The sequence below is a fragment of the Leuciscus leuciscus genome (genome assembly GCF_965113295.1).
Source record: "Leuciscus leuciscus genome assembly, chromosome: 23".
Lineage (NCBI taxonomy): Eukaryota > Metazoa > Chordata > Actinopteri > Cypriniformes > Leuciscidae > Leuciscus > Leuciscus leuciscus.
This window is the reverse complement of record NC_138747.1, coordinates 19,063,308-19,078,872: the sequence shown is the minus strand read 5'-3', so window position 1 is coordinate 19,078,872 and position 15,565 is coordinate 19,063,308. Positions and strand designations below refer to the sequence as shown.

At 37.6% G+C, this 15,565-nt stretch overlaps 1 protein-coding gene and 1 long non-coding RNA gene across 2 annotated transcripts in view; both read right to left on the bottom strand.

Moving 5' to 3' along the window:
- LOC309487637 overlaps nt 1-15,565 on the bottom strand; it is an 82,379-nt gene that overhangs the window by 54,143 nt on the left and 12,671 nt on the right. The window lies entirely within an intron of this gene.
- On the bottom strand, nt 53-3,700 carry ptgfr (prostaglandin F receptor (FP)). Its single transcript, XM_082155114.1, has 3 exons — nt 3,624-3,700; nt 1,787-2,611; nt 53-1,148 (listed from the first exon to the last, which is right to left on the bottom strand). The coding sequence occupies exons 1-3, from the start codon at nt 3,624-3,626 to the stop codon at nt 819-821; spliced, it is 1,158 nt and encodes a 385-aa protein (XP_082011240.1). The 5' UTR covers nt 3,627-3,700; the 3' UTR covers nt 53-818.

The following is a 15,565-nucleotide window of genomic DNA, read 5'->3' as shown; positions in this document are numbered from 1 at the left end:
TTAATATATTTTACATATAATTTAAATTTTTTACAAACAGTTAGGAAAAGATAACCCAATAATAAATGCATGTATCTATAGTATTATCCTACTGGTCACAAATGTATGAAATTACATGAGACAGAGTACATTTTTATAATAATCTAATAACAGACATAAACATTATAGGTCCTGAATAAAGTAGTGGTGTCTATATTATGACATATTTATATTTGATAGATATTTGACACAGATTTATACAGCTCTGGTCATGTAAACATTTACAGCAGCCAAGAAAAATATTCACCTTTAAAATCGAGACAATTTCATAAAAAATGCTAGATATCATAAAATACAAACATCATGATGACATAAGCCCACTATATCTTAATATGTTAATTACTTACATGCATAACACATTGGACACCATTTTTGGGAAAAATTGCAGCATAAAAAAAACATAAGGCAAAAGCTACATTAATTATATGCTGTAATTGAGAGACAAAGGAAACAGCGCATAACATGACTGATACATTTAACCTTTTTTTTCATGACGTTTCAAAACACACTTACTGTAGTTGACACAACAGACTATAAAACCAAAGACATGTATAGACCCTACTGTCCATTTGAACAAATGTCTTGTTGCTGTATGCCGCTAGCTTCTTTTTGGTGCCTATTTGAACCTTTCTGGTACATTGTACTTCTCTGTGATTGGCCTCAGGCTGAACTTTTAAATTAATGCAAATTTCCTCTACAAGAGACATCGCATGGATCTCAGAAACAGTCTTTTCCGCTGTAATATTAGTGAATGGAGGTCTCATATCCCCCATTGCGGCTCAGCGGGGGTGAGCTGATTGAATGGCAGTGTCTGGTGGGAAAGGTCCATCCAGGCAGATGAAGTCTGGTCTGCTGATCACTGAGCTCCTGACCTCAGTGGTGGAGTTATCCTGTGTGATGCCCTGCCACTGGAGTTTAATTTTCAAATGAGGACTGCAAAGTCTCAATGCCACCAGAAAAAGACTCTTCAAAACAGCTTTGCGCAGGAGGATGTACACCCATGGATCGAGGATCTGGTTCCATGTTGCCATGCGTACAACCAGCAGCATATGAGTGTAAGAGGCCTGATCCTCACCGTGATCCTGTAGGCTGAAGATGATGCCTGTTATCTGGGGATTCAATCATAAAAGCATTTAGCATTTGTCACTAAAATTATACGTCTGTGTGCGTAGCTCCAAGCAGAAAGGAATTCTTTTTTATATGCTCAACCGATTTTATGCATTTATTTAATATAAATTAATTTATATATTTTAAATAAAATAACATTTATTGAATATAAAATTTTATTATATAATTTATCTATTGAAGATAAAATTATATTTATATACAATATATATATATATATATATATATATATATATATATATATATTTATATATTTAATAATTTTATATTTTTGTTAACTACATATTATACATATATATATATATTTTTTTATTATTATTATAAAAAACCACAAATTATAAATTGCAATTCTTACTTATAAATAATATAACTATAAATAATTAGATAATTTTATTTATTTATTAGGCTACTATTTTTTTTGTAATTATAATAAAATTAATTATTATAATATTCTAATAATAATAATTATTATATTTTTTATTGAATTATAACCTATCCCACAAATTCAGTATCTGAACAGAGAACACAGAACAATTATTTATTAATTTCATTACTTATCAATAACACAGTGTTTATTTAGCAATTTACCAGCCAGTGTGAGAAATAAGAGTCATCTTCTCACCAAAATTGGCCCCCAGCACACACAGGAAACCAGCATGATTGCCAAAAGCTGGCAGACCATCTCAGAATGGTGTGATGTGTTACGACAATGGCGATGATAATCACGGTCAAGTTGTACCCTACTTCGCAGGAGAGTGAGGAAAGTCATGGTATTGCACACTAGTGAGAGGAGGAGAGCCAGCAAACCCAACACAGAGAACAATATCGACAGAAGGACATCCACCCAGTCACGCGGCCCCTGCAGGCGGAAGAAGCACCAGCTTCGTGAACGCTGCATCTGGTACGACCGCTGGAACAGGATGGGCAGCAGGGCCACCAGCAGACCTAGGAGCCAGGTCAGACCCAGCAGACTCTTGACATGATGGGACCCCAGCGCCGTGGTGTGGAAGAGAGGACGGGTCACTCCGATACAGCGCTCCACTGCCATCAAGCTCCCGAGCAGCAGAGGAGTCAAGCCGAAGAACGCCATACAAACTCCAAAGAAGTCACACAGAGACTTGTGAGGGTCAAATGTTTCCCAGCCTTTCTGTGAGGCGTAAACGTATAGAGCCAAAGAGCCATTGATCAGGTGTCCCAAGAAGTCAGTCACCACCAGACCACTAGCAAACAGGAGGAAGGCTGCTTTAGACTTGAATCTGAACCTGCGGTAGGCTTTGATCAGGATAAAGAGAGCCAGAGTGTTGGAGACGATGCCCACCGTCATTGAGATGGCAGTCGAGGTCACGGACACTTCTCTTTTGGTACAGCTCCCGTTACACACATCATCACTCGACACCAAACATCCAGCTTTAGCTGACCCATTATAAGACATGATCGGCACTTCACACTGCAAACAAAGTATTAGTTCAAGTGATTTCATTTATATTAAACAATTATAAAGATAAGACTCATTTACTGTCATTTAGAAACCCAAATGTGTGCAATTATAATACCTTCATTTTGGTCTCAGTGCAGCCAGATCCCAAAATCAACACTAAACAAAATTTTATTTTTATGTTTTATTTCTACAAACATATTTTGTTTACTTGAAACAGCACATTTGTGAATTTTTTTAAGCTATAGGCTACATTAGGATCAATCTGTTGTTAAAAAACTATAATCTATCTATCTATCTATCTATCTATCTATCTATCTATCTACTGTATCTATCTACTGTATCTATCTATCTATCTATCTATCTATCTATCTATCTATCTATCTATCTATCTATCTATCTATCTATCTATCTATCTATCTATCTATCTATCTATCTATCTCATCCAAGTGGATGCTGCACATTGGTGGTGGTTGAGGAGATTCCCCCCTTCTATGTAAAGCGCTTTGAGTGTCGAGAAAAGCGCTATATAAAATGTAATGAATTATTATTATTATTATTATCTATCTATCTATCTATCTATCTATCTATCTATCTATCTATCTATCTATCTATCTATCTATCTATCTATCTATCTATCTAATTTCTCTCTCTAAGATTAACTTAGGCTATAGCTTAACTTTTGTACAACATTTAGTCAACTATTGTTCATTGTTGTTACATGTACAGTTTCCTGTTTAGCCATATTGAGAAATAAAAATAAAATGATCTCCTAAATATTGCTATGATTAACGTAGCCTATATCAAAAATAGGATAGCTTATTCCAGAGCGTTAAATAACTTGTTTAATTCTTTTAAAACAATTATCACAAATAACATAAGACTTGAGCTCAGATTTCCAATAAAATGTATTGTCATAATTTGAGCGCGCAAATGCTTAAATCTGATCCACAGCATTACAGCAATCACTATTGATGCTTCACTAATCACTTGTTTCCAAATCAATTCTTTCAGTTTTACTCACCATAATCTGTTAATCAAACGAGTCTCAGCAGTCTAGGTTCATTCGCTCTCTCAGTGTGAATAACGGCTGCTGGGCAAATCCACTGACACTGAATGAAATATCAGACTGATGCGCGCACTCTGTTCACCACAGTTAACTGGCCAACGAGTTCCCCATCACGCATCAGTCTGCTCGAGATGTGGTCTGTTCAAAATTTCTTCAATATTGTAGACAGTCCCATGTTTTTTGGTCCATCATTATAATATAATAAATCATTTCATCTGATAATCCATTACTCGAACATATATTACAACAGTTTATTCTCACTCCTACCGGGGCCAGTAAGTGCGGAACACCCGCTGCGCGTGCCAAATAGTTCCATTACGCACAGGATGTGTCCTGCCCGCTGCTTCTTCTTCTTCTGAAGATTATATAAATTCTATAATAAAATAACATTTAAGTGTTAATGGCTAAATTGCATTGTGCCAAATTCTATGTCGAAGTCATTATGACTTTTATTTATTTAATATTTACAAGGGGAAATGTTATGGTTGACGCAGGCTGTGAGTGAGGACACAACAATAATTGGGAACATTTACAATAAGGTCCCATTAGTTACCATTGCATTAACTAACACGGAGCAATAGATTTGGCCCCACTTTGTATTAGGTGTCTTTACAAACATTGAAACGAATAATTTGATACAACTTTATTACATATGGCACATGCAATTACACACAAGCACTTGGATTTGGAAGCACATAGTGTGGACATAATTTTTATACATAGGCTAAAATATGGGAACACAAATGTGAATAAACATGTGCTTAAATTCATTTAGAAAGGAAACACAACTCAACCTTTTACTTCAAAAGAAAAAAAACATAAAATAGATGTGTTACATTTTTATGTTTTTTGTAACAAGTGCACAGCAGGATATAGAGTTTACATCATGCAATGGATTTGCATGAAGTACAGCTTGAATTTCTGTTTTCAATTAGTGGGTCTGTTTATGTGAAGAGACTAAACTCCACCACCACTGTTCTTTGAAGTGGTCAAACAGCAGTAAATTATAAAACTGAAGCAGATGAGATGGCTTAATATAAAGCTCTAAAAAATATTTACAAGGTCACAAAATAACCATTCATGTCATTTATTGGCAGAGAGACAAACCCCATTAGGTCTTGCTCTGGGTCAAGTCCTCTAGAGCCAAGTTTTTTTTTAAGATTTCACAAATATATAGACATTTCCATAACACTTCAATAAGGTCTCATTTGTTAACATTAGTTAATGCATTAACTAACACAAACTAACAATGAGCAATGAGCAATATCTTTTTACAGCATTTATTAACCTTTGTTAATCTCAGTTAATAAAAATGCACATATTCATGTTAGTTCACAGTGCATTAGGTATGTTAACAGATAACATTAAATAAAAAAAATAAAAAATTATTAAATGTGATCAACAATCGCTAAACGATTAAAAAATGCTGTAGAAGTATTGTTTTGTGTTAGTTCATGTTAATAAATGAAATCTTGTAGTCACATGTGCTCTGTGTCTGTCCTTGGACTTTTATTAACAACCAAAATGATCTTTGATTGGTTTGGTTGCCTGTTTTGAGCTTCAAACCCTGGACAATATAGTGCGATGAATCCAGGACATGGCAAAGATAGTTTAAACTATAGTTTAGCAATAGCATGATGCTTAAACTTGCATTTAACAGATGATGTTGTAAGTGAATGTTGTGTATATCAGTATGTATATTATGAATAGCTCTGCTCTGATGTTTTTGATGTTATCAATTAAAGTAATTAATAAATTAAGGGATCAACGGATCTGAAAAGATTGACAACCCCTGCTCTAAAGGTTTTTGAAGTAAGCAGCAGCAAACCTGAAGACTTACATTAAAACTGTGGTTAAAATATTTTTTTTACTACTAACAATATTACGAGAATAGAAAATGTTTTTCTATTAATTAACACCAGATTCGAATATTATTGATTGACTGCACTGACACTATTGGATGAGAACTGGACTGAGCTGCATGATGACATCACTGTTTTCTCCAGAGCTGCTTTATAGATGAATTGAACTCATTCCATAATTGATGAACTTCGGCAGTGTTGGAAGAGGCTTAGGAGGTGGACGCTGGACTGGACCGCAGAACAAACATGGGAACCATGGTGGAGACAACAGCGGTAGAATCCATGGACGAGACAATGGTGAAAGAAGCCAGGGAGGAGTCAGTAACTGGAGCCAGGGCAGAGCCCCCAGCAGGAATACTTGACAGGCGGAACCAGGGGGACCGATAGAGGTGGAGACTCAGGCGGAGCCGAAAAGCTGAAGTGACCAGGCGACACAGAAGGTGCTGGAGACCAAGGTGAAGCCGCAGGGACAAGCGGCTGTGGCAAAGCCAGGGTGGCGGAGGACAGAGGCTGAGCAGGTGCTCCCAAGGACTGGGATGGAGCCAGAAGGAAAGGTGGAGCCCGACGGAGCCAAACATGTGTAGGGACAAGTCACAGACGAAGGCTCGTAAGTCCGTGGCCATGGCAAAGTGACGACTGACCAAGGTAAGCCGGGGACAAGGTACCTGGCGGAGCAGACTTGTCAACGGGCCAATGTGGAATGACAGGCTCAGAGGGTCTGGGAAGAGTTATAGGGTTGATACTCCAAGGCTGAGCTGGTGAACTAACAGTCCAAGGTGGATCCTCGAAGCACAGAGCAGGCAGCCTAAGAAGAGACCAATGGCTAATGAGAGGCAGTGAAGTCAAGACTGAAGGACTGGGTAGTGCAGGCAGGGGGTTCATAAACGGCCTTCCTTGCCAATACTGAACACAAATTTCTCAGGAACAGCCCTTTTGGCAGATGTGGAACAGGCAGAATATTCAGATTGTTCTGTGGTCAGGAATCTGTTACATTTCAGAATTGGTGGGACTGGGAGGCAGGAACATCAAATACTTCAGTAACTCGCTGTTGGGCTATGAAACAGGCTCGGTGAAGGGCAACGAAACAGGCATAAGGCTCTCTCTCTCCAAGATTATTAAGGGTGCGAAGTTCTGTGCACTTACATCCGCCTTGGCTGACGGGACAGGGCTCCACTCCATCCCCTCATATTCCCCAAGTATTCCTTCGGGGACAGACGATGTTGCTGGCTCATGCAGTTGTCCAGACGTCTTGCTGGGCTCAGGCTTTGGGACGATTGTTTGCACTGGCATAGAAATCATGGCAGGTTCAGGCTCCATGTCTGTGGAGGACTCTGGCTTTCTGTCTGCTGGGCTGGTTGCTGTGGATGTAGCAGGTGCTGTGTGAACAGAAGGTGCGCTGGACGACTCCTCTTTCTTGCAGATTGCAAAGGGGGAACCATTGTGTAGAAGCACCTATTCTACATACTCCATAAACGTCCCTTGAGACCGTCTCCAGGCAGCCAAGCTCTCGTCTCCGTGTTGAAACCTGAACGGAAAACACACAGCCTTTTGTCGTTGTAGTGGACTAGATGGTATAAATCCAAGAAGTCCTGTATGTGTCTCTCAGGGGAACGTTCCCCCTGCGAGAGGAAGAGGATTTGTATTGCCGCCTGATCCATTAGTTCGGTCCGTTCAGCTGTCACGGTAGAATTTACAGATAACATTTTCTGCAGTTGCCGAGAACCGAGAACAATGTGACGTGAACGGACAATGAACAGAACAAACACAGAGTTTGAATACACAAGGCAAACTAATCAAAGAAACAAGCCACAGGTGTATAACTTAATCAATCAAGGAAAAACCATAGAAACAATCTGTAACACAGGACTGAACTAAACACATTTCAAACCCAGCCAAAACAGAAATAGGCACAGATTACCCGTAACATTACGGTTGTAAAGAGCTGCTTTACATAAGAATTGAAGTCTTTTTACATCATTGAATCATATAAATAAAGGTGACTGACTTGACTAGAAAAATATATATTTTAATAGCATGAGCAAATGTCTGAAAACTAATCTTCCTCTAGAGCAACAGGTGTATCCAAGGACACAGCATGTACCGGAAAGGCCATTATGTCCGCATGAAAAAGCAACAACTTGTTTAACCCCCTGCTTCAAGTGAACAGTGCAGCCTTTAAAATACACCCTAAACAAACCAAAGTCCAAAAACGTAATTCTAACTTATTCATATTCAAATTTGCATGATTACACCAGAGAAACCAGTTTTAACGACAACATTTATTATAACAAGTCAGCCGGATCGGTTCAAAGCAGGACAATCTCAGACAAAAGGTTGGACTAAAAAATATATTTAATTCATGGCAGGTTGTACTAATTGGAAAGAAAATATAAAACCATAAAAATACTTCTACGGAGGCCTATTATCTTGTGAATATAAGTTAATTTTAAAACAATCACAACAACGTGATTGCAAAAACAGTGTGGCCAAAAACACAATAAAGAAGCGGGGGGAAAATGATGCAATATCAGACAAAAAAAGAGACCTCTGGCTCTGAAATATAGATGTCTAGCACAGATTTGCACTATAATAGAGACCGAAAAAGAGAAAGGAGAGAAAAAGTACTTGAGCCTTAGCAGAGAACAAGGTTTGTAATACTAAAATGGATTATGACCTGAACGTCTCCAGGCTTCGAAAGTGAGAATGAAGAGTGTATCTCTTTAGTGTGTAATGTAGCGAGGACATCTTTCCCAGGGCAGGTCAGAAAGAATCTCTTTTTATAAGTACACACTGAGGTGTGCTGCATTACTCTTTGTATCACATAAAAAGGAAAAATGGTGTGTGGTTTTATGGTGTTCGTTTCTCCCGACTCTAGTCCAGCAACCATTGGACCCTGTTTCTGTCATGACCCATTGGTTAGCTGCAGCTCATCTCTGCTCAGTGGTCTGTGATTTCACAGGTTCTCTTCATCACTCTGAAATGAAATTACTTACTGTATTACCACAACGGTAACACTTTAGAATAATGGTCCGTAGTTAACAAGTAGCTATGCAGGAAGTAATAGGTAGTACTGCATTAACACCAAATTTAATACTATTAACTAATATGGAAGCAATATTAACTAAGCAGTAAGTAATAGCTAATTTAGTACAAAGGTAGTTCCTTGGTAGGTATTTGATTATTACTAAAGAAATATATCCTCATTGAGAACTACTTGTGAACTAAGAAAGAATAACCAATGAATTACTAATCACAAAAGTAACATGTCTAAAAAGTGAATAATTGTGTTGTTTTTTTACTCTTAACATGGTCATAACATTTCAGAAGCTTGTGCCTCAAATGGGTTCTTTGTGGAAACCAGTTTATGAATATTATATCCCCCCAAATACATTAGCTACAGGTTGAGATTGTGACTACTACTCTTACCAAAGGATGGACGTATGTTCTCTGTTTATTTCAAACTTAAACATAAAATAATACTAATAATGATAATTTGTTTAAAATGTTAAATAATTAGGAAGTGATGCTGACACTCTCATGATTGGATTAGTTCACTATTATGAGCTATATTGAGTGTCAGTTCAATATGTCTCAGACTCCAAAGACCTAATACCTTTATGTTACAGAAGCCGCCTGAGGAGGACTTCTCTTTAGCATATGAATATAAACATTGATGTTCTCTTGTCAAAACCAATTTGCACCCTTAATGAAGAAGTTGGCTGCATTTATGTTGCGATAAGCGCAAAACCACATCTTCCAGATTACAATGTTTGTTAGAATATTACTGGTGCCTCACAGAAATGTATGCCTGTACAGTATGTGTCAAATATAAAATTAAATAACTTGTATTACTTGTGAAAAACATGTCAACTCCTCACTAATTATTACTCAAGCGTTACCTTGTCATCCCGCAGGAACTACTAGTGATGTGACCCATTATTTTAAAGTGAAAAACATGTTAAGTCAAAGGAACTACCTTTGTACTAAATTAGCTATTACTTTCTGCTTAGTTAATATTGCTTCCATATTAGTTAATGGTAAGTTCGGTGTTAATGTAGTACTACCTATTACTTCCTGCATAGCTACTTGTTAACTACGGACAATTATTCTAAGGTGTTACCCATCTTATATATCGTTAAACCTTTCAATTTGCAAATGTTACCACTGTGCTGAAGAGTAGTGCTCGTGGTTAGGTTGTAAGTGGCTACATGAAGGTATATATTATATTGACTATATGAACAATGACTGTGCTAATACTAATGACAGGTAATTACTGAAGCAGGAGCACAAAACTCTTTCAGAGCTTTCTGCCCCGCACTGTTTGCCTTTTTCCTTATCACCCCTCGCAGGCGTGGAGGTACCCACGAGACTTCACTCTACTCTATTCACGGTGGCTGCATGACCTGGGGGTAAAGATAGACGAGGCGAGAGAAAAGGAGACAGAAGGATGAGGAGTAACAGAGATGTGAGAGAGGAGAGAGAAAAAGAATAAGAAATAATTCTGGGTCTGGTTCCCAAAACGCACTACCATCCGGTACTTCACCAGCTGGGTGAACTCCTCCACGATGCCTATCGGTGTATAGCCATTGGTGGACGGCGCTCTAGTTCCTCCAACACCGACACTTGGTGGACGTCGACGGCTCCTCCATGTTTGGGCAGCTGGAAGCGAGTCCCCGATTCCCTGATCCTCCCCATTATGGCGGACGGCAGCAGGCTCCGGCCTCAGCCAAACTACGGCAACTCCTCCGCTCCCTCTCCTGATGGCAGCCACCCCTCCACAATCCAGGCGGATGACAGCGAACTAGTCCATCCCCCGGCAGATCCCTCCAGCCCACCGTCTCAAGCTGCCATGTAGATTCTGCTCAGCTCGATGGCACCGCGTATTTCACACGTTCTTTGATATCACATTCCTCCTTCCTCCTGGATTTTGGCACCTATATAACAAGGTTAATTGTTCAGGGAAGAAGGAGGCGGAAACCGGTGAACATTCAACGTAACTTTAATAAATAAATAAACAAACACAAAACGAAATTAAAGTGGCAGCCCCTCATGGACGACTGCCACACAAAAATAAACAAAACAACGTAAAATAGTACAGGCCTGGTCCTCTCTCACCCTTCACTGTCGTCACTGCTCCTTTTATCCTCCCGGAGCTCCTCCATGAGAGACAAAAGGCAATTTTTTTGCAATTTTGCATATGCAATGCTTGCTGTGATTTTGATCTGAAATAGAGAAGAACAGTTGGTTCGGGGCCACCACTCAAATTAGTTAGTTAGGCTAACACATTATTTTGATGGTCCTCTTTAGACATAGTTAATCCAAATCCAATTTTTGCACATATTAATTTTGAAATCCAAACAGATAGGCCTATAGCAAGTGTGGATGGCAAAAATAACATTTCTTGAAATCCGTTTCAGTCTGACTGCTCTGATTGAATTTCGCTTGGTTTATGTGACTTTCTCATGCCGCTTAAAATGTGAAAATGTTAGACGTTGTTATATGAAACATGCTGAAAGTCACTGCAGAAACAAGGTTGTGTTGTTGCAAGGCACCAGACGAGCAGAAGATGACAATGTAATGGAGACAATAAAGCTGATTATAAGCCTCATAAGACACAGTAGTCCAGCGCTGCAGTTGTACATGTGTTATAAATGAGAAAACATCCGTATTGTAAACCCCTCCATGATGCGGTTCTTGTTTTTGGCGTATGCCTACCAACGCAATGTCATTGCCATTGAAACCAATGCAGATATTTCGAAAAACAAAAGAGCAGCATGGACACACACATCGGATTTGAACAGGTGCAAATGTGGATGTCAATAATTTCAAGCTTTGGTGGGACGACTCGACCGGGGCGCTTATTTGGAGAGCGAGATGATGAACCATTTTTCCTGCATTCATTTTGAAAGCCTCGTCACGTATACGTGGGTATATTGTTACCAAAGCAAACCATGCAGATTGGTTGGTTATGTCTGGACACACAAATCTTATTTGATCACTTGCCAATAATAGTGCGGACGTCTGCCTGAAAAGATCCGATTTGAGAAAAATGCAGTCTGAACATAGCCTGAGTAACTTTGCAAGTACATGTCAACCCTACCCCTAGCAATACTCAACTAATACATGAGAGTTAGTTTACATGTACTGTAGGTGCAACGTTACTTGCAGTCAACCGAATGTCTAAAGGAGATCATCAAAATAAAGTGTAACCCAACTTAATTTTTTGAGTAATCAGCTAAAAAAGTGTTTATGCTACAAATTCTTAAAGTCCCCCTGTAGTCAATCATTTTATCCCTTAAAACAAAAAGACATATTTAAAAGTTTTCCTTAAAATAGCTTGAATGTAACTCCACACCCTTGCCACTATTAGTTTACACAGTTCAATGAATATGCAGATAAGCCCAGCCAGCGATATCCACTCATTTCACATACAAGGTAATTTGTGACGTCAGAAACACCAGGATTTCAAACCGCGTTTTTGATACTGTCTTTCGTTCACTGTAGTTTTAAGGAGAAAATACTCAGCAATGTTGACTAATGAATTTGCCAACATGATCTTGTCTTACAGCAAATTAAAAACACCACATAGTCATACAAACAACATTAAAGCTTGATTTACACCACAGGGGGACCTTAAGTTTCTCTAACTCAATGTATATTTTATTAGTTGTCATAACTCAAAAAAGTTGATGCAAAACTGCTGTTTTAATTTTTTCTTTAGTTCACTTTTGTTTAGTAACTTTTTGAGTGCAAACCTCAGATGAACCAGCATAATGCTGCTCTGAGTGCCGTCTGAAAGAATGAATATGACAGTACTTATGGAATATTTTACATCTAATTATATCTCTGAATGTCCGTCTTTAAATTACACAGGACTGAGATCAGCTTCACAGTGGCAAAAAAGAAATAATGAGCTTCTTGAAAAGTAAAATGACAGCAGTGTGATTTTACAAGACACTAGGGTGTCTAGATGGGAACATCTTACTGTATTTTTTTTTTAAAGACATTGATAGCAGGAGTAATTTTTGAGGAGATATGTCTGTTTATCGATCTGCATTACACCATGGTTCAACCCCAAATAGAATTTAAGAGTTACTGATCACCATACACTGCTCTATCAGCAGTGATTATTTTGCACAACACTTGCAGGAGGCATGTCACTTCAATTAAGGTACTGTAAATCAAATGCTAAAATAACAAGCAGATAAATGTATAATGTGTCGTAATATCACATCAGTTTCATAGTCCTTCCACAGTTCCAAGCAACGGTAAGGGTGTCAAGAGCCACTAGAGGGCAAAGTCTGTCTATGTAACTTTCAAATACGTAGCAAAATCCAACCTAAACCCTTCTTGATCAAATTATCACCACATCATTTCACACAGATTTTGGATAACATTTCAACGTAGCCTACTACTATTTCCGCAGTATAATAAATAATACATACTGAATGCATTGAATGCCTGTATGATCCACTACATTAGCCAATAAATGCAATAGCTTATAAAGTGGTGCACACTGCATGACAAAATATATTAAAAAAATCTTAGAAATCAACAAGCTCGTCTTGACCTTTTATTTAAAGTGTGCCAAATAAATGGAAACAATCACAGTTCTTCTTTTTCTTATTTCTGACTCATATTTGATTAGATAATTTTGCCAAAGACATTTTTACACAAAATTTAATTAAAAAGATAGCTGGATACCACTACCATGCAATGTAGCATTCTGTTATTTCAAACATTTAGCATTGCATTCATATTGCTGCACTTACTAATTAAAAAAATGTAGTACAATATGCAGTGTATACTGCATGTAGTATGTATTAAGTTAGCAATGCTGGGCAGATTACTTGCAAATTGTAGTCTGTTACACTAAATGACATAGTAACGCAATCTAGATTACAAATTTTAAGTAGCCTAATGTATTCTGATTACTTTTTGTTTACTTTTAGATTACTTTGTTTTAAAATCTTAGGGGTTTCCAAGTGATTATTATCGATCAAAGGGTTGTTTGTCTGACATAAAAAGTTTGTGAATCCCTGTCTTACATGAACAATAATTTGTGAAGGTCACTGAATCTGTTTAGTAACTTGCATAATTATTCATCTCATGATGTAAATGAGAGGTTCTTTTTTCCCCCGAAATTTAGAAGCATCACAAATGTATTTTTATGACATTTACAGTATACATGCCAATTCTTTATTGTAAATAGTCAAAGCTAAACGGACACACAATAGGATTTTGAAAGGAAAATTAAGAAAGTAAAAAGAAGAATTAGGTAGAATCAATAAATTATGAATAATTTACTGCCATTGTGTGAATAATATGTAATCATGTAATCCATAAAAAAGTAACTGTAATCTGATTATTAACATTTTAAAAGGTTATACAATCTAATTACAAGGAATACATGTTTGGAATCAGATTAATTAATCCAGATTACATGTAAACAGTTACTACCCAGAAGTGTAAACTTGTATCCAATTCAAAGATTCAGTGAACTGATCAGACATGAAGAGTTTTCATTTAGGAAATGAGGTGGTTCTTTACATTTGTATTTTCAGAGTGAAATTTAAAGAGTATTTTGTGAAGATGAACACAGGGGTAAGTGGTGTAGAGTGTAGATAAATGAGCTTATGTTTTTCTAAAAGACTGACAAATCACAAGCACCAATTGTCAGTATTCCAGCTGCTTCCCTCAAATTCAGATCAGTCAGAAAGGAAAAGAAAAGGATCTTACGCAGAGCACCTTGAGGTTTTATTATATGGCACAGTGTGAGAATTTATACCACAAATAACATTCAATTTTGTCATTTAATTGGATCCAGCAGATAATTGTGTCACACGCATTCAGTTTTGTTTGTTCATAGATCAGATTTCATGGACTTTTAGTTTGTTTTCATCAGTCACATGTGTTCATTGTGTTCGTTTCCTACCACTCATCTGTTTGCATGACACATGTAATAAGAACTAACAATGAACTTTCAGAAGCAGCAGCGGTGTGGGATGTGCAGGTGTGATCTCGAGCAGATATCCCTCTAGATATTGCTTTTGTTAAAAATGTGTCATACTTTTTGATCTGTGGGTGGCCAGGTCGTATCCATATCTATTTCTGTTTCTTATTAGGGCGAGGGAAAAAAAGCACCTCTCTGAGACATCTGTCCCAGTTGTCAAAACCACAAGAGCAAAGACACAGAGTTCTTGCCTTCGTTAGCACCTGTAGAAAACACTGCTCAACCGATGCTCTTCTCAGACCAAGCATCTTAAATCAGTCATCTTTCACTCTATCTTTCTCTCGGTCTGCGTTTATCGCATTTGCTCTCTGTCTTCCTCTTTGTCTCTTTTTCTGTCACTTAATGCTCTTGCTGGGTCATCGCACCTCTATTGGAATCAGATACATGAGAGCTCTGGTATTTGCTGACTATCGTCTGGTGGGAAATTGGAGTCACTGACCCTGCAGATTCTCCAGAGGTCATCAGGAAAACCTGATGCTTTTTGTGTTTAAAAGGGCCAAAATTCAATGAAGCTAGTTGTAATAAAAGGGTATTGATAATCTCTATAGTGTAGTTCATAACCACTGGCAGCTCATCCATCACAGATATCCTCAGGGTTGTGAACATTTTCATAATTTATTACTATAATTATATATAATTGATAATTAGTGGTCTTTGATGAAGATACACATGCCTTTGGCCATTTTTATTTCAATATTTTTTTTCAGTGTGGCTGTACTAATGACCATGACTGTAGACCAGGGCTGATGTTAATGAGTCCAGGTGAGTTTGACAGATCCAAGCCATCTGGCATTCCAGCATACTTGAAGCAGGAATAATAATAATAAAAATGTATGTATCTTATAATAGTTCAGGAAGCTGTTTAAACTTCTAGTTAGTGTGTTTGGTATATGGTTCTTTGTCAGATTACATTTGACTTTAGAAGCCAGAATATTGCATGATTTACAATCCTAAACCAAAATTAAAAGGGCTATTTAAAAGCAAAGTGTATTTTTTTTAAACTTTAATAATATGTATTGAGT